The sequence below is a fragment of the Mya arenaria genome, chromosome 17, assembly GCF_026914265.1.
Source record: "Mya arenaria isolate MELC-2E11 chromosome 17, ASM2691426v1".
Taxonomy (NCBI): Eukaryota; Metazoa; Mollusca; class Bivalvia; order Myida; family Myidae; genus Mya; species Mya arenaria.
The window spans coordinates 5136367-5163807 of record NC_069138.1 but is presented as its reverse complement, the minus strand read 5'-3'; the positions used below and the strand labels follow the sequence as shown (position 1 = coordinate 5163807).

General features: G+C 35.0%; 3 protein-coding genes across 3 annotated transcripts in view; 1 reads left to right on the top strand and 2 right to left on the bottom strand.

The window, feature by feature from the left end:
- LOC128224630 (uncharacterized) overlaps window positions 1-17588 on the bottom strand; it is a 28802-nt gene extending 11214 nt beyond the window's left edge. The window contains exons 1-6 of the mRNA XM_052934554.1: window positions 17450-17588; window positions 15196-15387; window positions 14173-14246; window positions 11154-11295; window positions 4575-4686; window positions 334-448 (exon numbers count right to left, since the gene is read on the bottom strand). Of these exons, the coding sequence (XP_052790514.1) occupies window positions 334-448; window positions 4575-4686; window positions 11154-11295; window positions 14173-14246; window positions 15196-15381 (629 nt within the window). The 5' untranslated portion in view covers window positions 15382-15387; window positions 17450-17588. The remainder of the gene's footprint in view (window positions 1-333; window positions 449-4574; window positions 4687-11153; window positions 11296-14172; window positions 14247-15195; window positions 15388-17449) is intronic.
- Window positions 17589-18608: 1020 nt separating this feature from the next.
- LOC128224629 (deoxynucleotidyltransferase terminal-interacting protein 2-like) lies at window positions 18609-23562 on the bottom strand. The gene is made up of 6 exons (XM_052934553.1): window positions 22944-23562; window positions 22475-22607; window positions 21605-21700; window positions 21031-21195; window positions 20517-20626; window positions 18609-19377 (listed from the first exon to the last, which is right to left on the bottom strand). Exons 1-6 carry the CDS (start codon window positions 23540-23542, stop codon window positions 19281-19283), a joined length of 1200 nt encoding a protein of 399 aa, XP_052790513.1. The 5' UTR covers window positions 23543-23562; the 3' UTR covers window positions 18609-19280.
- A 233-nt stretch (window positions 23563-23795) lies between these two features.
- Window positions 23796-24985, top strand: LOC128224631 (TM2 domain-containing protein CG10795-like). Its single transcript, XM_052934555.1, has one exon. It carries the CDS (start codon window positions 23927-23929, stop codon window positions 24545-24547), a length of 621 nt encoding a protein of 206 aa, XP_052790515.1. The 5' UTR covers window positions 23796-23926; the 3' UTR covers window positions 24548-24985.
- The last annotated feature ends 2456 nt before the right edge of the window (window positions 24986-27441 follow it).

Genomic DNA, 27441 nt, shown 5'->3' with positions numbered 1-27441 from the left:
CGGCCCCCCCCCCCAGGTCCGGGGGTATACCGGGGATAGCCAGGGAAATGGGCCGTGTTTTTACCTTCCAGGTGGCCCTGCAGTGCCGGGTGAATGCGGTGGTTTTGTCTTCGCTTTAAATATAGCGGGGAATTGGCCTAACCTAGGGTCCCTGGGGTGCGGGGGCATTTGGCGGGGATTTTACCATCTGTTCATCCCCGGGGTTTTAGCCGGGGTTGTCTGGACCGAAAGTCAAAGTCCCCGCTATTCCCCGGACCTGGGGGGGGGGGGGGGGCGTGGTTACAAGTGACTGGTGCATTACACTGAAACAAACAGCTATCATCTATATCTTACTGGTATTCTGCGACCATCCACTTGGTGGGGTTTTCGTCGGACCGCACCTGTGCGATGGCCTCCAAAACATCCTCCTCGATGTCAATTACTGCCCCCTGGCTTGACACCTGGGGACCTGTTCATACAGATGAAAACATGTCACACTGTTTACAGATTGAGCACCCATATTTTATAACATGAGTTTACACTAACAGGGCTTCTGTAAAAGCAAGTTTGGATGTGTATCACTCCCTAAAATGGTGCCAAACTGTCCAAAATTGCGGCCTTGGACATTCAAAAACTGCCATTATTTTGGAAAATACTTCCAAAAGTGAAGGCTAATGGATGTTCCAAATATCAAAATCTGGGGTCAATGATACTTTATGGCCACATTTTCATTTAGGCCAAAAGCAACAAAAACACCAAATAACTTCAAACATACACATAACATAAACATAGTTATGGATTACGAGTTATTATACAAGAATAAAACTACAATTAAGGTATTTTGAAAAAACGATTGTACTATTGATAATCGGTTACTTTAGTGGAACCAATTATCGATAGAAAATCTGGAACCGATTTCCAACACGATTTGTCTTATTACAGACCACAATATCAAAAGGTAGGGCACCAGTAGCGCACACCCCCTAAAAAAGTTTACTTTTTATGTTGGAGAAAAAAGTAATTAAATACGCTAAAAATGCACCATTTTGGACTAAAAATTGTTTAAATTTTCTATGGGAAGAACCCACAGAACCCACCCCACCTTCAACCATTTTATACTATTAAAATTTCAGCTTTATCTAAGGATGGGGCGAAAGGGAAAAGTTGTGCCCCTGTTATGCCCCCTCTAACATCAAATCTTGGATCTGCCCCTGAGAGCAAAAATTATTATTTTGCTATGAGTGTCATAATAAAATACACTAGTATGTATAGCGAGTCAAAGTAATAAGATCACAAATATCTCATTACAGACTACAATATCAAAAGGCAGGAGCGAGAAAATATTGATCAACAAATACATTGCTTGTGAAAAAAGTACCTGTATAATAATGAAAATCAGATTTTCCTTGCTGACATTCATTACCATAGGGATGAGGGAATATAAATCTATAGGCAAAGACATGTACAGGGTTAACAAAAATCACAATAATTTTACGTCTCGAATAAAGACCATACAGATGTTGCTCTTGTAGGAAAAAGAGAAATTTAATCTAAAGAATAGAAATATGAGAGTGGATAAAAAAAAATATGTCATTGACAAATTTAAAAATAAAACCTGTCAAAATCTCATCATCATGGCTTGAAAATTCTTTGAATATTGAAAATGTAAAAAGAGTCCCTCCAAAAAAGGCATACATGTATATGCTTTTTTATTTGTAATACCAATTTTCGAACATTAACTCGAAAAATCACTCGGGTTGTGTTCCACTTTAAAGCTGCACTCTCACAGATTTACCATTTTTACAACTTTTTGCCTTTGAAAGGGTATTTTTTTGCGTAGATATATGCAAACCGATGATACAAGATTGCTGACAAAAAATCAGATCGTAGATTTTCATATTTCCGTTCCAAAATTGATGTTTTAATTATGGCGTTACTAAAGGTTTAAGAAAAATGCATGAAACGTTAATTTTTTAACTTAAATATAAAAATCTGCGATCTGATTTTTTGTCAGCAGTCTTTTTTAACTGGTTTCCATGAATTTCGCGAAAATTGGCTCGTTCCAAGACAAAAAATAAAAAAAGTTGTCAAAACGTTCAATCTGTGAGAGTACAGGTTTCATGAATATTCTTTTTACAAAAATAGAAGGAAAATGAACAAAACACGGGAAATAATTTTATATGGTATTTTGATGTTTGATTAAGGAATGTGATTTAAAGGACATCATTGTTAACTTTTTAACTTGAAATAGTTAATGATATGTCCATACATCTAAATAAAGCAAGTACAGCTGAAAAAGATGTCTCAAATGTTTGTTTCAACAAAAACAGATCATGAGTTCATTTATTAAACTTCCAGAGCAGAAAAGTAATGAAAGTTAAAAACGATGATGTAACAACGTCAGGAATAAGTAGGAATAGGAGGCCTTGAATCTTAAAATATATGTGTACAGCCAATAGGGTCTACTCTTGACATCAAAACACCACAATAACCTTACAACCGTACAATATTCGAGACATCTGTCAGGGCTGTCTTTCCACGAGTTTTGGGGCCAATTAAAGGCACCATTGGCACCATTACCAAAGCCATGGAATATACTTTTTCCCCAAATTTTAGTCAAAAGTCCCTTTCATAATCTCAAAAATGTTGACCAGTGAAAAAATGATTAAGGTCAAATATTAATAAAAGAACACATTTATGATTGACACTATTCATTGTGAACTGTGTTTTTATACATGTATATTACATTAACAAATATTTTTCTTTTGTTCCCGTCAACTTTCAAATTTCCCCTTTGTAGCAAAAATAACACAATTTTACCTTTTATAGCAAAAAAATGCATAACTCCCCTTTATAGCAAAAATAATGCAAATTTCCCCTCTTTAGCAAAAATAACAAACAATCCACAAAAACAACACAAATTTCCCCTTTATAGCAATCCCCCCCCCCCACAAATTTCCCGTTTTTAGCAGAAATAACACAAAATTCCCCTTTCTCAGAGCTCCTGGCCAATTGACTGCCCTGTCTGTAGAAATAAGAGATCTTGAATCTAAAGAATACATGTACATCTAAAGCCGGCATAGTTAACTAGAGATTGCTGACAAAGAGACTTGTACATCTTCAGCCGATGGGGTTTTATTACTCGAGACAACAAAGCGTCACAATAATTTTACAACCATACAATATCGGAGATATTTGTTTGAAACTTACTCTCTTCTGGAACTTGAAGAAAAAGAAACCAAATCAATAATCACGATTTTGATCAATAGATCTTCTTAAAGCTTATAACATATTAAGTATTATAATTAAGTTTAAGAGCAAAAAGATCTGGGGCCAGATCATATCATTAAACGATTGCAATCTTGCAAGTGGAGAAATCAGTAATGTTTAAAGTGGCACTCTCACAGATGAAAGTTTTGATTCTTTTTATTTTTTTGTCTCAGAATTGGATGATTTTGGCATCAATGCCTTTATTTCAGTCATATAAATAGATAAGGCACAACAGAACAGATTTCAATGTTTAGTATAATGCCGAAAAATGCATTTTTCTTAAAGCGTTAGTAACGCTTTTAGGAATAAAATATTAGCTTTCAAATGCAAATATGATAAACTGGGATCTGATCTTTTAACAGCAGTCTAAATTATCACTGGTTTCTAGACATTTATGCTAAAATTGAATCAATCAAAGACAAATAATCAAAAAGTTGTTGAAAAGATCAATCTGTGAGAGTGCAGCTTTAAGAGGTTGATTCGGAAAACTGAAAAAAAATTAGTTAGGCTTAAGCTAGAATATAGGTGGCAGTTTGGATTTGTTGGTGCAAAAATATTTCAATATATATATATATATATATATAGCTCAGGTGGTTTTTTCTGACCAATTTGGTGCCAAATTTCAGCCCCATAATCATCCCCAATTTTATGTTTTGAAATAAATAAAAAATGTAAAAATTGTTATCAATAATGAAATTGGCCCCCAAAACCAATTAATGCAAGGAATAGATGGTGTTAAAAAATGCTTTCTTTCTTTTCTATCCATTTTTTAAAATCATTTTTGTTCATTTTTTGACCAAATTGGAAATCCCAATCAGATTTTATAGGCTCCGGCCCTATTTCCAAAATGTAGAAAAACATCACTGCTGTCGAGATACTTTCAGCCTCATTCAGCAGTTTAGTGGCAATTTATCAAATAATAAGGGAAATGAATTACAAAATTTATACCAAATTAACGTGCAGGGAGTGGCAGTAAATCCCTTGATGAGGAAAATATATATTTATATTTATACCAGATTTAGGTGCGGGGCCTCGTTTTTGCACTTCTGTAGCAGTAAATCCCTTGATAAGGAATATTATAATTTACACAAGATTTAGGTGCGTGCCTCGATTTTGCAGTTCTGCGGCAGTAAATCCCTTGATGAGGAAAAGGAATATTAAATTTATACCAGATTTAGGTGCGGGGCCTCCATTCAGCAGTTCTGTGGCATTTAATCCCCTTATGAGGAAAACAAAATTAAAATTTATAGGTGAAGGTCCTCATTTGAGCAGTCCTGTGGTAGTTAATCCTCTTAATATGAGAAAAATAAATATTAAAATTGTACCAGATTTAGGTGCGGGGCCTCGTTTTGGCAGTTCTGTTGCAGTAAATCCTCTCATTTGATGGCCTTCTGTCGACTCTAGAACCTTGGATTTCTTTCCTGTGTTTTCTTCTAGCTGGAAGAATAAATAAATAATGTGAAATGTCGAGGCATGGCCTTCAAAGATCTCTCGATGGGCAGTTCTTTACTGTAGTTTAGTTTAAACTTATATATTTAACAACGATTGTGAAACATGTCATTACAACAATATAGCTATCACTCTGAGAGTCTCGTTCAGGCACAATTTTACGCCAGAGTGTGGTCTTGTGCTGTGGGTGAAACTGGTGGCCCCGGAGGAAACCCACTTGTCTGGCTTAGTAACCACAAACCAAACCCACATGCACTTAGTTACACATATATATATGTGTGTTACATTAAGGTAAAGACATGAATATCTATAGTATTATCAAACTGGGCTTAAGTTCATTAAAGGGACAAGACACCAGATGATAAAATTGCAAGAAAAAATGAAAATTGTCAATAACTTACATTAAATGCATAATGTTGTGTACAACGCAGTGAATCTTATTTACTAGTGTATCACATCACTAACGACACATGCATCTTTCACAGTTCCAGAGTTTCCGCGTATTTTTCCATTTTGGAATGTACTTGGTTTGTCTACCACATAAATCCCGTCTAAGCATAAGGATAAGATCAATATTGAACAATGACCCAGGAAAATGAACAGGGGGTGCAGATCTTTCCTTAATAAAGGTCTTAAGGTTCAGGTTGATGTTTTTCAGTCTATTTATATGGTGTGATAGAATTTGGGTTCATGGAGTCAAATCTTATAAATGACTATTCATATTAAATTAAGTAAGTTTAAAAATAACGACGATATATGTATCCGTCTAATCACTGTCATTCACATGTAAATACTACACACTTTAAACTGGAAAACCGTTAGGCGCTATTTTTATACTGGTAAACTCAGCTGTGACAGCGACAAAATATTATTTTAATCATATAAAATGGTATATTATCAGCCTCATACTAGCTCATATTGACAATTTTAGGTTTGTTTTGCCGATATACAGTACTTGCCGATTTTGGGACCATCTGGTGTCTAGTCCCTTTAATAAACAACTGTATAAACCACTTCCTTTAAGTATTTTTCAGCCTTAAGGAATGTGAACATTACACATAAGTACCACAATAACATGGCCACTTGACCTACAGCTCGAATGAGGAAATAACTTCATTATATACAGACTATGAGTGTGTTTAGTTGAAATGTAATTGTTAGAATGTGGGTATATGCATGCCAGGCAAGCTAGTTGGATATACATATAGAAGCACAAACTTTATTATTCTATTTACATTCTCTGTTCAAAATACCTACAAGCGATACCAAACTTTCGTAACTTTGAAATGTACATGCAAATATGTATAAATATTGAACACGAAATAGCCATCATGTAAAATAAATTAGAATGAAAACAAAAAAATAATAAACAAACAACAACAACCAAACATGAAATATGAATGTCTCTCAGAAACCCTTTTTTATTCACCCCTCCCATTTTTCAACCCGTCCACACTTTTTTAAAAATATATAATTATATATTAAATTAAGCGACACAATTCAATATCTAACATGGCCAGGCATGACAAGAAATAATCTTAACCATATAGATGAAACATTAAGTCATATGATATTTGAAAATATCGTTATTTTCTTCTGTAAATGATTAACGTTTTGTATTGATATTGCTGTTAATTGCATATTAATAATAAAAGCTGCTAGGATATATAGGGAGGCATGGGACAATTTCAATGTCAAGATTTCTTCGTACAATCAAAGGATCTGAGTGTCAAATTTTTGTTATAATAAATTTTCGCATTTATTTGTATCAACTCAACATTCTAAGCCTTCTTTTGTTTAAATTGACAACACACAAGTCGAAACAAAATCAGTTAACATGTTGCGAACTGCGATGTTCCTACAGATGGAAGATTTTTAAAGTTACATCTAAAACCCTATATCAAAATGGGCCCCAGTGCTTTGGCAGCGAGAATGGGAAAGAGGCATGAGCTGGTATTAAATTGGTCTTAATTCGATCTAGGAACGATGTAGCTAATCAGATTACTTGTTATTAATAACTGTCCAATAGAGTGCATCAAGTCAATGACATATGACCATAAGATTGACTTTAGTCATATTTTGAATACATTCCCTGAGGTCCTTTAAGGCCTAGTTTACGGAATGTTTGGCATGACAATCCCCTGCTGTGCATCTCCTGCTTATTGCACTAATGTCACAGTATATGGGGCTTTTTTCCTGTTTATTTATTTATTAGCTCAGGGCCATTTAGGGTCCATTTCTATAATTAAACCTCAACAAGAGGGCCATGATGGTCCTAAATCGCTCACCTGAGTAAAAGAGTTTAACCTTTGTTATTAATATAGCTTGTTTCTCAAAGAATATTGAACAAGAGCTGTCAAAGTATGTGACAAATGCCCCCCAATGTGACATTGATCTATGAACAAGTACATAAAAAGTTGATCTTGCCTTTATGTGTCAAATACATATTGCAAGTTATATTAAATTGCCTCTGAGCATAGAAAAAACCCCAATCATACTAAATGACAGCCAACACTCTTTATGTCCTCATATTCAGCATTCCATTGTGAATAAACACTTAGTGTATCTTTCACCTTAGAGGTAGGGACATGGGTCTTGCACACGACACGTTGTCTTGGTATGTCGAAAACATATGGCAAGTCATTTTAAAATCTGTCCATATAAGAGTAAGTCACAGCGCGGACACGACAGCCTATTTTTTCCATCAGGTTGCCATGGCAACCAGAGTTCTGCATGGAATTAATTTTTTTGAACAATTTTGAAAAAGCACCAACCAAGGATCATTCCTATGAAGTTTCATCAAAATTGTCCAAGCGGTTTAGGAAAAGAAGATGATTGTAACCAATTGTTGACACTTTTCCTTTAGGTTGCCATGTCAACCAGAGTTCTACATGGAATTAATTTCTTTGAACAATTTTGAAAAAGCACCAACCAAGGATCATTCCTATGAAGTTTCATCAAAATTGTCAAAGCGGTTTAGGAGAAGAAGATGATTATAACCAATTGCTGACATTTTCGTTTAGGTTGCCATGGCAACCGGGCCAAACAAAATTATGTGAACAAATTTAAGAGAGGTCCATGCAAGGACACTTCAAACCAAATTTGCTGAAGATCTATCAAGGGGTTCATGCGAAGAAAATGTTAAGTTTTTTTTTACTAATTTTAGCTCTGGTGGCCCTTAAAAGGGGCCAAACAAAATTATTTGAAAAGACCTGACAGAGGCCCATGCTAGGATGCTTCAGACTTGAAGATCCATCAAGCAGTTAATAAGATCAAGTTGTTTAAAGGTTTTTCTATTTTTTGCTCTGGTGACCCCTAAAAGGGGCCAAACAAAACCATTTGAACAAAGTTGAGAGAGGACCATGTAAGGATGCTACATATCAAGTATGGAGTCATTCTGACCTTTACTTTCAGAGGAAAGATGTTTAAGTGACAAGACAATGTAAAAACAAATGACCCCTGAGCAAGGCCAATTTGACCCCGGGACAATAATTTGAATACCTTTGGTGTAGGTCCACTAGGTAACACTATATACCAAATATGAAAGCTCTAGGTCTTATATTTTGGAGAAGAGGATTTTTAAAGTTTTATTATATAAGACTATATAAAAATATTGAAAACCCAAGCCTATGAACACGGGGCGTGGCCAATTTTGACCCCAGGGCTAAAGTTTGAACAATCTTAATAGTGGTCCGATAAACGATGCTTCATACCAAATATCTAAGGCCTTCGCCTTTTGGTTTCGGAGAAGATTTTATAAGTTTTCATCATATACATATATAAGGAAACCCATGACCGCCCGGGTGGGGCCATTTTTTGACCCCAGGGCCAAAAATTGAACAATATTGGTACAAGTCAACTAGATGATATATCATGCCAAATATCTAAGTTCTTGTCACTACTTGATTTTACGTGTGTATCTATATATGTATATTTGTTATTAATTGTTGTATGTGGCCCATATTGAAAATTGGTATGTGTACTAAAAATGTTATCCAGTTTAAATTAAGACCTTACTTGTCTTTGTGAGTTCGGAGAAGATTTTTTAAGTTTTCACTATAACACATATAGAGAAAACCCATCAGCCCCGGGGTGTGGCCAATTTTGACCACAGGGCCATAATTTGAACAAACTTGTAGAGGTCCACTAGACGATGAATCATGCCAAATATCTAAGCTCTAAGCCACGTAAGTTCAGAGGAGATGATTTTTGAAGTTTTCACTATAAACATATAGAGAATACCCTAACCCCCCGGGGCGGGGCCAATTTTGACCCCAAGGCCATAATTTGAACAATCTTTGTAGAGGTCCACTAGACGATGAATCAAGCCAAATATCTAAGCTCTAAGCAACGTAAGTTCAGAGGAGATTTTTGATTTTTTTTAATATAAACATATAGAGAAAACCCATGACCACCCAGGGGCGGGGCCAATTTTGACCCCAAGGCCATAATTTGAACAATCTTTGTAGAGGTCCACTAGACGATGAATCATGCCAAATATCTAGGCTCTAGTCCAAGTAACTTCAGAGGAGAAGATTTTTGAAGTTTTAACTATAAACATATAGAGAATACCCTAACCCCCCTGGGCGGGGCCAATTTTGACCCCAAGGCCATAATTTGAACAATCTTTGTAGAGGTCCACTAGACGATGAATCAAGCCAAATATCTAAGCTCTAAGCAACGTAAGTTCAGAGGAGATTTTTGATTTTTTTTAATATAAACATATAGAGAAAACCCATGACCACCCAGGGGCGGGGCCAATTTTGACCACAGGGCCATAATTTGAACAATCTTTGTAGAGGTCCACTAGACGATGAATCATGCCAAATATCTAAGCTCGAGTCCAAGTAAGTTAAGAGGAGAAGATTTTTGAAGTTTTAACTATAAACATATCAAGTATACCCATGACCCCCCGGGGCGGGGCCAATTTTGACCCCAAGGCCATAATTTGAACAATCTTTGTAGAGGTCCACTTGACGATGAATCATGCCGAATATCTAAGCTCTAGTCCAAGTAAGTTCAAAGGAGAACATTTTTGAAGTTTTCACTATAAACATATAGAGAATACCCTAACCCCCCGGGGCGGGGCCAATTTTGACCCCAAGGCCATAATTTGAACAATCTTTGTAGAGGTCCACTAGAAGATGAATCATGCCAAATATCTAAGCTCTAGTCCAAGTAAGTTAAGAGGAGAAGATTTTTGAAGTTTTAACTATAAACATATCAAGTATACCCATGACCCCCCCAGGGCGGGGCCAATTTTGACCCCAGGGCCATAATTTGAACAATCTTTGTAGAGGTCCACTAGATGATGAATCATGCCAAATATCTAAGCTCTAGTCCACGTATTAAGTTCAAAGGAGAAGATTTTTGAAGTTTTCACTACAAACATATAGAGAAAACCCATGACCCCCCGGTGCGGAGCCAATTTTGACCCCAAGGCCATAATTTGAACAATCTTCGTAAAGGTCCACTAGACGATGAATCATGCCAAATATCTAAGCTCTAGTCCAAGTAAGTTCAGAGGAGAAGATTTTTGAAGTTTTAACTATAAACATATAGAGCATACCCATGACCCCCCGGGGCGGGGCCAATTTTGACCCCAGGGCCATAATTTGAACAAACTTTGTAGAGGTCCACTAGACGATGAATCATGACAAATATCTAAGCTCTAGGCCAAGTAAGTTCAGAGGAGAAGATTTTTTAAGTTTTCACTATAAACATATAGAGAAAACCCATGACCCCCCGGGGCGGGGCCAATTTTGACCCAAGGGCCATAATTTGAACAATCTTGGTAGAGGACCATTTGGTGATCCTACCTACCATATATCAATGGCCTAAGCCTTGTGGTTTGGGAGAAGAAGATTTTTAAAGTTTTTCCTTTCCATTGCCATGGCAACCAGAGTTCTGCATGGAATTCAATTCTTTGAACAATTTTCAAAGGGGACCACCCAGGGAACATTCCTGTGAAGTTTGGATAAAATTGGCTAAGCGGTTTATGAGAAGATGTCGTTTAAAGTAAAAGTTTACGGACGGACGACGGAAGGACGGACGGACAGACGCCGGACAAATTGTGATCACAAAAGCTCACCTTGTCACTATGTGACAGGTGAGCTAAAAACTGCACAGCAGGATATCTGATAAGACTATTAGGCAATTAGATTAAGATCAATACACAGAGAATGTGTACATGTTTTCTTTTTGGAGGGGGGGGGGGGGGGGCGTCACTTATAGAAGGATTAAACTAGGCCTTTAAATCAATATCACTCTTGTCCTTGCGACCTTTGACATGCCTCAGAGATTTCATACAGTCCATTATTATTTTTTACAGTCCAATCAAAACACTTCTTACCAGTATTCTTAGAAATCTTAAAATCAAATGAAAAAGATTTTGGACTGTATTTTATATAGCTCACACACTTCAAAATAAACTTATATTTTCTTAATATGCTGACCTGTTGTTGTATTTTCTCCTCTTGAAAATCGTCCACAGACCCTGTCTCAATGGAAAGATGGTATGGATTGAATCGCTCCCGAACGCTGCCGTGGACAACAGCAAACTTGCCTTTCTTAGTAAACGCAACATCTTCACCTAACCTGGAAATAGATTTGACAAATAATCTAATCCATAGTTAGCAAGGCACTTACAGAATTTACACCACCAACCTCCCAGATGCAAGCTTTTGAAACTAAAACTGTTGCATATATAGACCTATGTTAATTTTGTGTAACAAACTTCAGTACAATTGGATTTGTGTTTCATATAACAGACAGCGGCGTAGCTTGGCTTGGCCATAAGGCCCAGGGGAGCGTTTCAGTAAAGATCTTAGTTGATTTTAGTCGTAAATTGAAATTATCTTAGTATCATAGTTCCTTCACTCTGCTTCAAATTTGAGTAAAATAAGCTTCAACCATCATTACAATGAACACAGTGATAAGGAAATAAGACCAATATGCGGTATTACTATTGGTGCTCTTTATACAGGTTTAAGATAATTGAAGCTACGACTAAAATCCTTTATTGAAATGGCCCCGGGCCTCCAAATCAATTTGTCTTTTGAAAAAGAAAATATGTAAATTTTGTTCAATTGATTTGAATAAACTACTCGAAAGTCTTTTATTTGTCTTCGATTTTTAAGCCTATTTTCCCTTTTGATACACGCCAAAACACACCATCTGCAAGCTACGCTTTCAAAGTTTTCTAAACACCGCTGCTTTTATGCCAGCACATCAAATTGGCTCTAGCTACGCCTCTGACAGATGTCAGCAAGTATGTCAAAAGCTGATGTGCTTGAAGAGAAAAGATTTCAGCAGGTGGCCAATTTTTATAAGGATGATCATGTTTCAAATGAAAAAAATATGTTGCTTTCCTTCAAGTTTTCAGTCATATGAAGCATCATACTAATCCCTCGATTCAGACAAAATGAGCGTGAAAGCACTAAGTCTTCCAGCGTGACTATTTTTAGATACTTCCAGCGTGACTTTTTTTAGAATCCAACCTACATTTTCAGCCAATGACATTGCAATGGCAACCATTAAGTACTAAGACTTAATCTTTTGTGGGAAAAAAGTGTGTTTTTCTAAGTTTTCGGGAATAAGTGATAGTTAGATGACATGAGTAAATTCTTAAAGAATACAATTTGGCAGAGTGAGCCTAGGGAATTTTGAGAAAAATAATTGCTTTACATACAAATTGAGAAATTTTACAGTTGAAAGAACAAGCTTTTCTGCATTAGTTCCTTTTCCCTTTCAAAAGACCAGAAATGGCTATCAATCCTTGGGTGTAAATATCTATTGCAATGCTAAAGAATGCTAAAATTGCATACTGATCTCTGAATGTGATGAAATACAAGGATTTCTGAATTCAACTACCCGAAAAACTGTAAAATCATTTATATTCGTTGGCATGAAATTTCGTGGTTTGCCGAAAAATTACAATTTCGTGGGTGCTTGAATTCGTGGTTTTCATTATTGAAAAAAAAATTAAAACAGCGATCATTCTAGATCGTCTGCATTATCTCCATACGCTGGCCTGTAATTTCCGTTGTCTACGTCACACGGTTTATGACACTCGTTTAAAAGTGGTATGACATGCCAATTAGTGCATATATCCATGTCAATTATCAATTTAATTGGAAATTAAGGTCATAAAAGAAGATGTACCCTGATCCTTAATACAGATAGACAAAGCCATTGAATGCCAATTAAGAATTTTGCAAACTAAAGGAAGGTCTGTATATTTGAGTAAACAATCCCTAAAGATAGCTGATGTTTACAAATTCAATTACTTTTGAATATCATCTCATTTCAATATTTATTCACACTTTTTTTGTTTAATAAGTATATTGAACGCTTTGTTTTGTTCATTGTCAGATTGGGTGCTCAGTAACCTCTAATGAAATCGATTAATTATTTCATTCAAGAAATAAAATCAAGAACCGACACTGATCATCACTCACATCTTGTAAACCTAAAGATTTTTCATGAACAGCACATGTTAAGGCACATGCTTCTGTCATTTGGTTCATAAAAACACATTAAAATGATTTGGTTTATTATTTGTTATAGGCTGATATAATATATTAACAAAACAATGATAGTAAGATATACAGTTAGGCGGATATTTACAATGTATACTGCAGACTCTGTATTGAATAAACTAGGGTATGTACATAACATGGCAATTGAAAAAGGAAATAAATGGTTAATATTTCGTGGGATCTTGAATTCGTGGATCACCCAACCAACGAAAACCATGAACATTAATGCCCCACGAACATTAATGATTTCGCAGTATAACAGACGAAAAAGCCTCATACATAAAAATGGCAAAAGCTTGTTACTGTTTGAAAGAGGCAGGCATTTTTTACATCGCTTTCTGAGGGAAAAAAGTGTGTCTTATAATCAGTCATTTACGATAAAAAAAATATTAGAATATATTAAGTTAAATCTTAAGGACTAAGAAATAAGGTCAACTTACTCTGCTTTTCCTAATTCAATAAGATTTTAACCTTTTATTTTCTAAGGGCAAAAAAAAAATTGGTTTGGTTAGGGTTACATCATTTTCAAAAACAGGTAGGGTAGGTAGGCTTTTTTTTTTTTTTATTATGCGTTATATAAGAACGTTATTGTCATCATTGGAGAAAGGGTTTAAAGGTATCTTCTGTATAAAGCTTTCAAGGTTTTAAACTACATTTTAATACACACTTAAAAAAACAAACAAAAAAATGGTAGGGTAGGCGCCTTTTTCATAGGAAGGGTCAGGTTACCCGAACAAAATGTATTTTTTTAAGGCCTTAGACATTTAAAACATATTAAGTTAAATCTTAATGACTTTAACTTATAAGTCATTATAGGTTCACTTATTTTGCTCGCTCTACCCTTTCTTAATCATTAAGCCAATATGTTATAACTATTTTGAAAACTAATAAAAAAATTACAATCTGCAACTTGTACAAAGAAATACAAACTTACCATCTGAAGTACACAAACTTGACCGTGGTTGACATGTCATAGGTGCTCTTGTATCGGGCCAGAACGTACATGACCTGAAAAAGAGAAAATTTAAAGTAAAAAGACACACTCAAATTATCGTATATTTTCTCGTTTGCTTTAACCATTGAATTGGCATAATTATTTTTAGTCCATATGCCAGGCACAGCTTGTAATTTCAGCAGTCATTTTTTTCCATATGAAGCCTTCTAAATAATTGAATCATTGTCCGTCAATCGATCCCATTTGCAAGGCACGAATGTTAACATTAATTACTTAGGGCTTCCATTAATGGAAGTTTGGACTACTCCCTAGAAATGGGTTAAAACTTCCAAACTTAATTCCTTGGAAGTACAAAAACTTCATAAGTTAAAAGCTTGGAAGTTCAAAATATCAAAACCTCATGGTGTCAATATTACTTTTAATGTCACAATTTCAATCAGACTTAAATAAAAAATGAATAATTATAACATAAATCTGTAAATTTGTCAAGATATAGCTGCAAATTATTTGATTTTTAACATACTAGTTTAAAAATAGTGGAAAAAAATATTCTTAAAAATTCTAAATGGAAGCCCTAAACTTCTTATAGAAGTCGTCAAACACAATACTTTTCAAATACCTTATATTGTTACCCTTTATAAGGTCAATCAACTCTGTGTTGTGGAAATAGAATGTTGAAGAAAACTTTAATAATTCTTAGAGTTTTAAAATAACTTTGTGGCTTAAATTCAGCTATAAAACTGCAACAAGAAGTGCACTGATATAATATCGTAAGTCAATCTGTGCCATGATCTTATATTATATTTCAAGTCAGACAATATCAACACACAATTAATGCAAGTCATAGTATGGTATAATTGGTATTTCAAGAAATGACATGCTTTTTATCTTGAGGGCAACCCCAGAGAGACTATATTATAATTATTACATCATCACAAATCATATGAATTAAATAAACATATTTGAAACTCAAAATTCAAAAGTTAACAAACAAATAATCACCTGTTGACTGTCCATGTAATCTCTAATTTCTTCCACATTCTGTCCGACCTTTAACACCTGAAGTTTTGCAGGATCATTGTCCACGTGCGACACAATCACAAACATGTCCTCCGAAGAGTCATTCCTAACAGAGGCCTGTGCTTCTTTGAATACTTCGGGGTTCTCAAACTCAGCTGATGTACTCATTTTAGCCTGAAAAATGTGCAAAAGAAAGTCTTAAAAAAGTATTCAAAGGCCAGACAGCATATTCATGGCATGAGTTGGTGTAAAACAGATCCATGAAAATCTACAATATGAACTGCATTAAATCTGTAAATAACAGGAAACAGGGCTTTTTCTATAGTACCCACGGGTCCGACTATCAGACCCATTCCCAAAGCAAAATATAAGATATTTTTCCCAATCTTCAGAAAAAAATCCCAATCAAATTAGAAATTCTTTTTACCTGTACTGGTTCATTTTCAACATCCTAATAAATTATGTGATGTGAAGTTTTTTTGGTACTTGAACTCAGAAATCATTGATTTTCATCACATTCTGAGATATGAAATATCTGTCATGATTTATTGCAATAGATATTTACACCCCAAGGATTGATATTTCAGCCATTGTGGGTCTTTTAAAGGGAAAATAAACTAATATTAAATCATTTCCTAATTCACAGGAGACTAGACAGCTTTTTCTTTTCACTGTAAAATTTCCCAATTTCCCAAAATGTCTAGGGTCTTTTTCCCAAAATGGGCAGAAAAAGCCGTGGGAAATATGATAGCATTGTAAAAAATAACTACGTATTCAAGTTTCCTGGACTCACAATTTTGAATGCTTTTCCACCTTAGTTTAAACATATTTATTCAGTTCAATATACATAAGAAATCAATACACATATATATAAAAAATTTACTTGTAAAAGTGGAATTCAGAAAATTAGATCTGCGATATCTAATTTTCTGATACCTGATAAACTGTTAGTCTAATAAGGCCACTCAAATTAGCTCCCAGGGTCTGACAGCCTCTCAAATTCGAGAATAAAAGAAATAAAGCTTCTTCACTAAAAAGCTCTGCTTTTCTAGTAAAAAAAATGCATCTCTTCGCAAAAGCTTTGATTTTTACTGAAAATAGTTTGTGCGCTAAAGCTGTGGGTTTCTCAAAAAAACTGCCTTTCACAAAAAGTGTGCTTTTCAATGAAAAAATTAAGGTTCTTTGCCTAAAACCCCCCAGCTCTTCTTAAAAACTGTGCTTTTTACTGAAACAAATGCAAATCTGTGCTTTTTTGGCCAATATTACACAAAAATGGCTAAAGCTGTGCTATTTCATATTAATATGTATACAATTTATAAGTTTATTCCACTATCTCAAATTATATGCAGCATTCCATTGTAAAAAAAGTGTGACCTTGACCTTAGAGGTAGGGACACGGGTCTTGCACACGACACGTCGTCTTGGTATGTCAAACACATGTGGCAAGTTATTTTAAAATATGTCCATACACAAGAGAAAGTTACAGCCCGGACACGAGTTATTAAGCCTGACACACGGACAGACAGACAGTGCGATTTTAATATGCCCACCTTCGGGGGCATAAAAACTGTTAATCAATAGAACATTCAAGCTTTATATTGGGCATACTGTGACGAGTCAAACACCATTATATGCATTTTTCATGGTTTTTTTCATTTTGAAATCAATAGTATACACGTTCAAAAGTCATCATTAAAAATGCTGGCGACCGCTTATAGGATAATGGTTAAAACATTAAGGATAATTTGTTAAAATAATTGTTTTTCAATCAGATCGATCATAATCACTTAAACAACAAATACTATTATTTAAATCACAGGCGGCAGTTACGTTGACATGACCCACCCTATGGCCACACCCCCTCGTCTTTTTCAAGAACAAAATTATTTGGAACATAATTTTGGGTCTGATTTTTTTTAATTTTGACTGATTTTATTATGATTTTATTTAGGAAGTGGGTGTGGCCATAGGGTGGGTCATGTCAACGCAACTGCCCCCTGTGATTTAAATGTCCAAACTACGGGTACCCCCAAATTTAGTCCACCTTTTTTACTATGGCAGACTCGAGACAGGGATACATAATAATATCAAAATAATAAAAAAAAGTATCCCTGATCGCTCATTATTGTAGCTACCCCCAAACTACACTCAAACTACGTCGTGTTATCAATTTTAGAAAGGTATCTACATCAATCAAGGCAAAAGTTTTACATAAAACACATCTCAAAAAACTTACCAAATATGTTCCGACAAGAAAATACAAATAATCTCTCCCTGACTAAGCGACAGAGTGGAAGATAATGCCACGCCTTTTAAAACCCGGAAGCAAATGTATCGAATTTCAAAGTTGCCTCCCTTCTAAACTTTACGGTGTTAAGTAATGTTTATGTTATAATAACAGCAAAATGTGATTGCAACTATTAATTTAATGTCAAAAAAAGGTTAAAGGATACTTATTTGTTTTTTTTATATCATACGCGGTGACCTCCCTTAGGTAAATGAGAGTAAAGTTATAATGAAAATTTAACTTAAAGCTGCACTCTTACAGATTGACCATTTTAACAACTTTTTTTTATTTTTTGTCTTGGAAAGAGCATGTTTTTGCGTTAATATAGATCTGCAAACCAATGATATAAGAATGCTGACAAAAAATGAGATCGTAGATTTTCATATTTCCGTTCGAAAATTAATGTTTTATAGCTTAAACTGTTTAAGAACAAGAGCTGTCATAGAGACAGCGCGCTCGACTATCACACCGCTTTTCAGTGTAAAGATTGAAAAGTTTTGGCGAAACATGGATCACTGTAAACTTAGATTAGATTTCAATGCAATACATGATGCATTTGCTGAGATATTAACATGAATGTGGTTACATGCAAAAGTCCAATAATAAAGTGCCACTATTTGCAAAATGCAGTTATCTAACTTGGTTATTCAAGTAGGTTGGGTGGTTGAGTACCATTGTATAAAGTCTCAATGCATTACATGAAGTAGTTGCTGAGATATTAACCTATGTGTGCTTACATGCAAACCTTAACCAGAATTTCTAAGTCGTATAATAATGGGGCAAAAATGATATAATATAAAAGATAGAGTTATCTTTCTTGATTAATTCTGAAGGTTGAATGGTTGGGAGCCTGTTTATAAAGTTTCAATGCAATACATGATGTATTCGAATTTCTATGTCTAATAAGTTTTTTCAGAAGTTTTTACAGGCCTAGTTGGAGCCGGCTTGTCTGCGAACCCAGGGGTTGCGCGTTAAATTCTACACCTCACCACTAAGAAAACGAAATAATTGTCTTCTAGGAGGGACGTTAAACGGGGCTGCATGGCAGTGCTATGCAATGGGTAGCTCTCAACACTAATGTAGACATTACATATTAAATGACAGCAACAAATTTTACATCTTTAATGACAGCAACAAATTTTAAACAAAACACATATTCAACAACAATACTCAATTTTTGAAGTTAATCAAGTGTTCATCATTTATTTTTCCATATATATATAATGTGTTAATACACTCCCTTATGCAATTTTTTTGCAGTTTTCATAATTCTAAATCAGTCCCTCTGCATATATCTCTTTTTCAGCAGTTTCATTAATTGGAATTACTCAGCCATTTTTATTGATATCATCAGTAAAAGTAGTTCGTAAAATTGATAACAATACCAATAGTTAATTGTAGTGTTTTAACGTGTTATCTGTATTGCAAAGCTCAAATTGATTCCCAGTCAAGTGTATCATTGCATAAATAGTTAAGATGCCTAAGAGTAAAGCCCTAATGTTTAACTGTTAAATTCAAATTACTTAGCAATCAACTTACGGCATAGTTAAATGTTAAGAATTCTGAAATTGAAAACCATAAATATACATCCAAGTTTGTTTAAGATGGCCGAGATGTTCCAAAACATTGCTGTTTCATGTGTATATAACTTTTTTTGCAGTTAAATGATTTCTTATACAGCGCCAATCGATTCATCCTTTAGTTTTTTCAGCAGTTTCATTTGTTTATACATCCCTTTTCCATTTAACAGTTTTATTATTCTTATACAGCCCCTCTACATCTAGCGCTTCCTCTTTTTCAGCCGTTTCATGTGTTTATACGGCCCCTTTCCAAGTCTCTTAGCCTCTTGCACTTCTTCATATTTCCTCTTGTTGTATCTGAAAATGAACAACATCAAATGTTATCAATGTAATACCTATAATCATTGATTTTAGTGCTCCAAATCATATTTTATCTACCGGCAAAATTGCCTTCCATTTATTTTGAAAAATTAGCAGTCAGCTGTTATTGATTTTATTGAGGAACATTGGTTGATTAAAACAGAAACTGGACCAGTAGACAAACTATAATTTCGAACTTAGCAGAAAATGTCTTGTAAAAAGAAATGGAAGGAAATAAATTTATCAAGTAAAAGTTTAAACAATCTGTTGGCTATGTGTCTTTTAATTTGATAAATGCATATGAGCAAACACTAAAAATAATATTTACAACCATATTGCTTCCCTTAATAGACAATTGTTAATTCCTTGAAATGGCAAAAACTGAAAACAAGGCCACATTATTTTGTCCTATATCATGTCATTGATATTCAAATATTAAATATAATTCAGTGATTATTTATTGATGATTGGACAAAAGCTTCAAATATTTCAAATTTATTGAATGGACAAGAACAATTTTAGGTAAGATCTATAATTAAAGGGCGTTAGCCCTGGAGTGACTAGAGCCATAATGCTGGTTATCAAACTTGTCTGCAATATTATGTTCATACACATTATCTGCCAAAGATGCTTCGAAAGTTATTGATCAGACTAGACCTATTTCTATTATTAAAGGGCGAGAACTCTGAAGTGACTCAAGCCATAATGGCTTTTTATCAATGTTGTCAGAGGTATTTTACCGATAAACATCCTGACTAAATTTGGTGTTGATTGGACAAGATTGATTTTAGGTATTTCATATAATTTAGGGCCATCGTGTGACTTTTAAAAGCAATATGGCCAGTTATTCAAACTGTCAGAGATTTTATATCCATATAAGCATTCTGACTAAACTTGGTGTTGATTGAACAAATGCTTCTTAAGTTATTGATTGGACAAGATTGATTCTAGGTATTTCCTATAATTTTAAGGGCCATTATGTGACTTGAGCAATATGGCCAATTATCCAATTATCGAAACTGCCAGAGATTTTATGGCCATAATCATTCTGACAAAATTTGGTGTTGATTGGACAAATGCTTCTTACGTAATTGACTTGACAACATAATGGAGGCTGCCTGAGCCTTGTAACTTACTGTCTAAACTGTGAATCTGCCAGGAGTTCCTCAACAATGGTGGACTTTCGCTGTCTTTTCGGAATACGAGAACTGTAGAAATCTGTTGGATCCTCAACCACACGTCCAAACTGTAAAATCAAACCAATCTTGGAGTGTTATGTACAATCTAAGTTTTTTAGGCATTTTTAAAGTCTATTTTAGGAAAATCATCGGTATAATCATAATTGATATTATGAATTTTTTTGAAAAATAAAAATTTGAAATTCAGTAGAACAAAAAGTTTTCCCTGAGTTGGTCAGAAGAGCTAATGTATTCATGCAGGAGACTGATGCACCCTGTCTGTTTTTATAACATCCTTCTGCCATAATGGAGACCAGCATGAGTACCCTTTTATTTAAAGGCTAATTGTTCGTTATTAATACAAATAAAGTTAGTGTATCTGGCCGTCGAAATCTTAAAACTACTTCAAACACATTTCTAGCCTTTTTTTTCAAATGTATTATAATTAAGTTCTTTACAGCCCGATACAAACCTGAAAGTATTTTGGTGCGATCTTCAAGTCGTTGGCCTTATAGAATCGTTTTGGATCAAGGACATTTCTCATCTGTAGCACCTCAAGGTCGTGTTTTCGCTCGTCTTCTATCTCTGTGGCTGGCATGTTGAACCATTTACCTCCCTTTGTCTTTTCCCGCTCAACCTGGAGAGAATTAAATATTCATATTTTTAAGGGCACATTTATTTAAGGCCTAAAACAACGCCCGACCCTACACCTTCAAAAAGGAGCCAATACTACCTATGAAATAGTTGCTGACCCTACCTTCAAAATAGGCGCCGGCCACACCTACAAAAACTAATCTTTGGTCCAAAAACATGAGGGAGTACCTTTAAGATATTACCCAGCCCTCGGTAAGGACAGAGCTACAGATAACCATTAACTTAGTGTATTGTATTGGTTTGCAGATATTTATGCAAACATTTGCTCTTTCCAAGACAAAAAATAAAAAAGTTGTCAAATGTTCAATCTGTGAGAGTGCAGCTTTAATCGATAATGAAACATTTTTTATATTACAATATGTTGTATAATAGTTAGCGCTTGTGTTGCAAACCTTTCTCTGTTTCTTCTGTTGTCGAATGCTAACATGAGTGCTGGCAATGGAGTCTTGTTTTTCATAATCATCAGATATGACACTCTTCTTCATTATCTGAAAACGAAAAAACTTGTTTCTAAAATGAGTTTGCTGTAAGACATTAAAGAGGCTGAAACCCCCGATTTCGTTATGCGGTACTCAGGGTCTTTAATGGGACTACACTACAGATAAAACACAAGCAAGAAAATAGAAAATTGTAAATAAAAACTGACATTGAATCAATAACATTGTGTACAATGCATTGAATCTCACTTAATGATGTATCACATCCCTTTGCTTATAAATGACACATTCATGTTTCTTTAGCAGTTTTTGCGTGTTTTTTTTTTCCATTTTAAAATCTTGTTTGTCTACCGCATAAATCCCAGTTAACTTAAAAATAACATCGGTATATGTATCTGTTTTAATCACATGACTTTTACATGCTAAATATATAAACATTACAAACTTGGAAACCTTTATGCGCTTTTAAAATCCGTTTAACTCAGCCGAGACAGCGACAAAATATTCTTTTAATCATGTAAAATATATTATCCGCCTTAAACTAGCTCATATTGACAAAAAATTCTAAGCTTGTTTTGCACAAATAATGTATTTGCCGATTTCGGAACCATTTGGTATCTAGACACTTTAGTGGATTACTTGGGACTCCACATAATCTTTCTTAACCTGCAATATTATAATTAAAAAAAAAAGAAATAAGTACCTAATAACCAGTCAAGGCTTTTAATTCAATAAAGCTCCCCTGTTTCGACAAACAGAAGTTGTAAGTGACCGATATTGACACATACTTAATTTGTAGGATCGTCAGTGAAGCTGAATTTATACCTCCGGTTCCTGTTGCTGCCTAATGTAGTTGGTGACATTTTTCTTTGACTTGGGATTGTTGAAAGGATCAACATTCACATAAACATCATTCATCTCAACCCCTGTTTGAAGACTGGAAGACAAAGCATCGTCACTGAAATAGAAAGACATGGATTAGTTAAGAGAAGGCATGTATACTGTATGTTACAAAAATGTCTAACTTTACAATATTGCAACTCAAAAATGTTTCAGCCATCAAAATTATACTGCAAATGCTAAAAGCTTTAAACAAGCCCTACTAGTGACTATAAAAGAGTTTGTTTTAAAGTCTTAGCATAAGTTTAAAAGTCTAAAAAATAACACGTATTATGTTAAATGCACGAACTAATCATGTCAGAAGTCCAAATATGTATACAGGTTTGTTTAAGTGCATGTGCTTATTTCGATCAATATGTATTTATTGTTGGGATCGCATTACGGCATGTCACACCTTTTCTTTGGTTGCTTTTTATTTCTAGTTCTGTGCCTTTTCTTTTTTGACTTTTTCTTCTCAGTGATTTCAGCCAGTAATGCATTGCCAACTTCGTTGACTGAATGTTCAGCATTTCCTTCATTGTCATTGTTTTGAATACTTGCTTCTTCTTCACTATCAGTTATTTGAATAGTTGGTTGTTCCGTTTCTAAGTTTGATAAATCAAATGAGACAACATTACTATCTGGATTATTTGATACATGATCAGTGTTGTGGCTTGTAACAGGGCCTTTGTCAATAAAATATCCGAGTGATTCTGTTGAATAAGTACTCGATCCTTTTAAAGATTTTGCATTGACAATAGTTTCCACTTCATCACCTGATGATTCACTACCACTGTTATTAAAGGTATCAAGCACTCTCCTATGTTGGCCGATCTTGCGACCCGCGAACTTAGATGACTTTTCATTCTGTTGAGGATTTTTGACTGAACATTTAGACAATTCTTGTCTCATTGCATTGAACACCATTTGTACACTCTCTTGGACATCTTCTTCACTTCCAGAACTACTGTCACTTGAAGAAAAATCGAAATTCATCTTAGTTTCTTGAAACATTTATTTTTCACGTGTAGCGACCAAACGTCACACTGGATGAATACATCCGCTTCTCAGTATCAATAAAGTAGTCCTAGAAATAGCTTGATTTTATGGGAAATTGAAGGAAAATAATCGATGAGTTTAACTTCAGTTTGAATAAAGTTAAAGTTTCACAACGAATTTTAAATCAATAATCATGTACAAGTTATTTTTAACATTTAAAATACGCGCATGAATCAATAAAACAAATTGAGCTACTTTTTCCAAGGGAGCCTACTCTAAAGTTTTACCAATCAAAACAAACAACTGTCAAATAAAAAAGGACACTCATTGAGGAATTTGATCATAGAAAACGTATATATTTTAGTAAATGGATTATAGAAATATGCATTGAGATCGAAAATGGATATCTCAAAAGGTTTAGTTCTTTTCATCAGCCAAATAGTGACATTATTTCTTCAGGAAGTGTGGGGCCAAGTTTGCTTTGCGGACGAAACCGGTACCCCGGTACCATTTTCGTTAGGACAGTGCTCCGACCTGCTAATGGGACAGTACATGTGTGACGATCCCGAGATAGACATAGATACACAGGCTGAAAATGGTTGTGACAGCTCGAGGAAACTGCAAGTCGGATGTAGACCAGCACCTTCAATAGTTTGTGTACCAGATAAAAGTATAAATTCTTACGGAGAACCGTGCAATTTTACCGGCTTAGAGATTGGGTTTTACACTGATGTGCCATGCAAATGGACGAACGGCTACAGCTTTGAAACAGCGTTATTGTTATCAGTATTTCTAGGCATGTTTGGGATAGACCGTTTTTATCTGGGGTACCCAGCCATTGGGTTATTGAAGTTTTCAACCCTTGGTTTCTTCTTTCTTGGGCAGCTGGTCGATGTTTTACTGATAGCAACACAGACAGTGAAGCCATCAGATGGCTCTGATTATGTCATAGACTACTATGGAGCCGGCCTGGTGAAAAGAGTTATGAACAACGAAACTATCATAAACACTGAAGATTAGTCATGAACTCATTTATTTGAAATTATTAACATTTAAGAACATACAGAGCAGCATACGAAAGTGTTCTTTACATAATTTGTATATTACAAAGAATATTGCCATCATAGACATATATGTCCATCTTGTCATTTATAAGTCATATATTTTGAAACATTGAAAGTTCATTGTCAATGCTAATATGTAAGTTATTATGAAATCAGTCACAGGTCATCTTGACCTACTAGAAGACATATTCATTATAAATGTTAATGAGTTAAATGTAGTCCATGTAAATGACTGCTAGTGACTATCTTGACTGTATTCTTTTTGTTGCTTATAATTTCATTTCGCCTTTTTGTACATGCATGTTTTAATATGAAATGAAAAGTAACTCATATTGATTTCATTGTGTTGATAATTTGAAGAAAGAGGGCCAAATATATATTACAAATATTCTTGCGCCGGCGTTGTAGCATTTTTTCCTGCAAGTTCACTTTCAGGCATAACGATGTTTTCAAATATCAATAGCACTTAGGATGTTACATTGGTTGTAGATTCAGTTACAAGACCATCAAGCTACATAACTCTTTGAGTGTGTTGCATGTATAGTGAATTCCTTGCAGATAGCTGTATGCATTTCCCATACATCACGGAAATAATAAGGTTCATGTGGTTTTGGTTGTCCATATAAACAGCCACTTCAGTCTTTGACGAATTTTGTTTTGGCGACTCTATGCGTCCACACTCAACTGTGTTTTTCCCCAGCCAAGATCATTCGGAGGTCCTCGGCCATTTTTATCGAAAACAACCTCGGTTGTATGCCGATACATCAGTTGAAGTAGTTCGTCTTTTTTTCAATTATATTATAATTAATTTGATCCTGATTATATGTAGTGTTTCAGGGTTGGATAAAAAAATTATTGATCTAAGTTTTAATTGATTGCCAGTGAAGTGTATTATTGCAAACATAATTAAGATTCCCAAGAGTTAAGTAATAAAGTTTAACTGCTAAATAAAATTACTACGCGATCTACTTGCAGCGGACCTAAACGTACCGCTTTTTGAGTATGTTAACCGTCCAAATACATTCGAGGTTGTTTTCAATAAAAATGTCCGAGGAGCTCCGAATGAGCCAACATCAGACTTTCTTGGGTCGATTCCGGGACACTCATCGTAATGTCAACGCACACTAGGGGATCCGGGGGCATGCCCCCCCGGAATTTTTTTTTAAATGGGGAACGTCTGTGGTGCATTCTATAGCATATCTGGGGCTATTTTAGTCGTTTTTAACGTCGGGAAAATGTACCTATTTTGACTGCCAAGACATATTTTTTACTTGACATGGTTGGGTTTTTTTTCTGCATTTTCTTGAAAAAATAAAACCACCAGATATTTTCCCAGGCTTTAAATGAAGTGCTAACCAGGAGGATATGCAGTCTACTTTCGGTTTCATCAAAACAGGAAATAAACAACTATACGGGCACCTGTTTTCCCGCGCTTTTGAGAACATGCGTTACAAAATATTTATTTTTTCATCACATTTAAAACGTTTGCAATTTATGACACACAATATTTTCCAGACAATAAAGAAGATTTTCCAGTCGATGAGCTTTTTTCCGTTTGGAGATGCATATAATTTTGATAGAGACGTGTCAACAATCCGCTGTATAAAGCGATCACGTGACTTATCATGGTCACGTGATTAAAGCACTCTATATAACCACCTGTAAACCCCACATCGTCAGTTTTATTTCGGCGTAAAAATACACACGATAGTTCGGAAAAAAGGTCAAAACACTAAAATTCCTTATGGACGCGTAAGTTGTTAAAAGTTGTTTAAAGTATAACGACGTATCGACTTTGAAATTTGAAAGGAATATGGGATGTTTTCCGTGTTTTAATTTTGTTTTTTTTACTCATTTTGTCACTTTCTTTGAACTTACCTTCATGCTCGTTTGTTGGTAAAATGTGTGAAAAATATCAATTCATCAATTAAAAGCTATCATTCATAAGACCAAACAAATCCATATGAAAACAATGAATTTGTATACAAGAACCCTCCCCCACTCGTTAAGCACAACAATAGGCCGATAGATCAATTATCGGGTGATTGACGATGACCTCGACGACACACGTACCAATAAACGGATTAGTGTCAACATGTCCTGTGTTTTACGACCAGTGTCCCGGACAGGCAAAATAGCTGACTTACATTGGTAAAATTAAGATAATCGATTCCGATTCCGAGATTATTTTTTTTTATGACTTTCCGGGACAAACATGCACCCTCCGTGACTCCGTGACAGAGATACGATTTCCGGGACAATCCCGGACGTCCGGGACGTTATCACATGTATGCAATCGTAACATCTCGGCCATCTCCGGCAAGCTTCGAGATAGACGAATTCTTCAATTCCTGTTGGATGCTGGCCGAGGTGTTCCGATTGATCCGACCGATTCGAGCGGTAATTATCTAGCGGAAAGATAATACCGCGTTTATCTACCGGGACCTGGTACTGTCGGGACCCGGGACCCAAATATCGATATCGGATTTATCGTTGCATTTGTAATGTCCGAGCTGGTGCAAACTTTTTGAAATTACCATTTAATTTAAATAATCATATTATTAACACATGCGTAATTTGACTGCATATGTTATAATTACACATGAAAGATGCATTTTTAAGTGTTTTTGAATTCAATTTGTTATTTATTAGATATGTTAAGGGGTAAGCAATGAGTGTCCAATGTTAAAAAAAGTTCCCTTAACGCTGAGGTACCCCAAATAGTTTCTTACGTATCCTTTTCACTAACAAAAATTCTATTTAAGGTATCTGATGTACCATTCCGAACTTCTCGGCAATTTTCCACCGAAAACAACATCGGATTCATATGGATGGTTTACAATGTCAGAA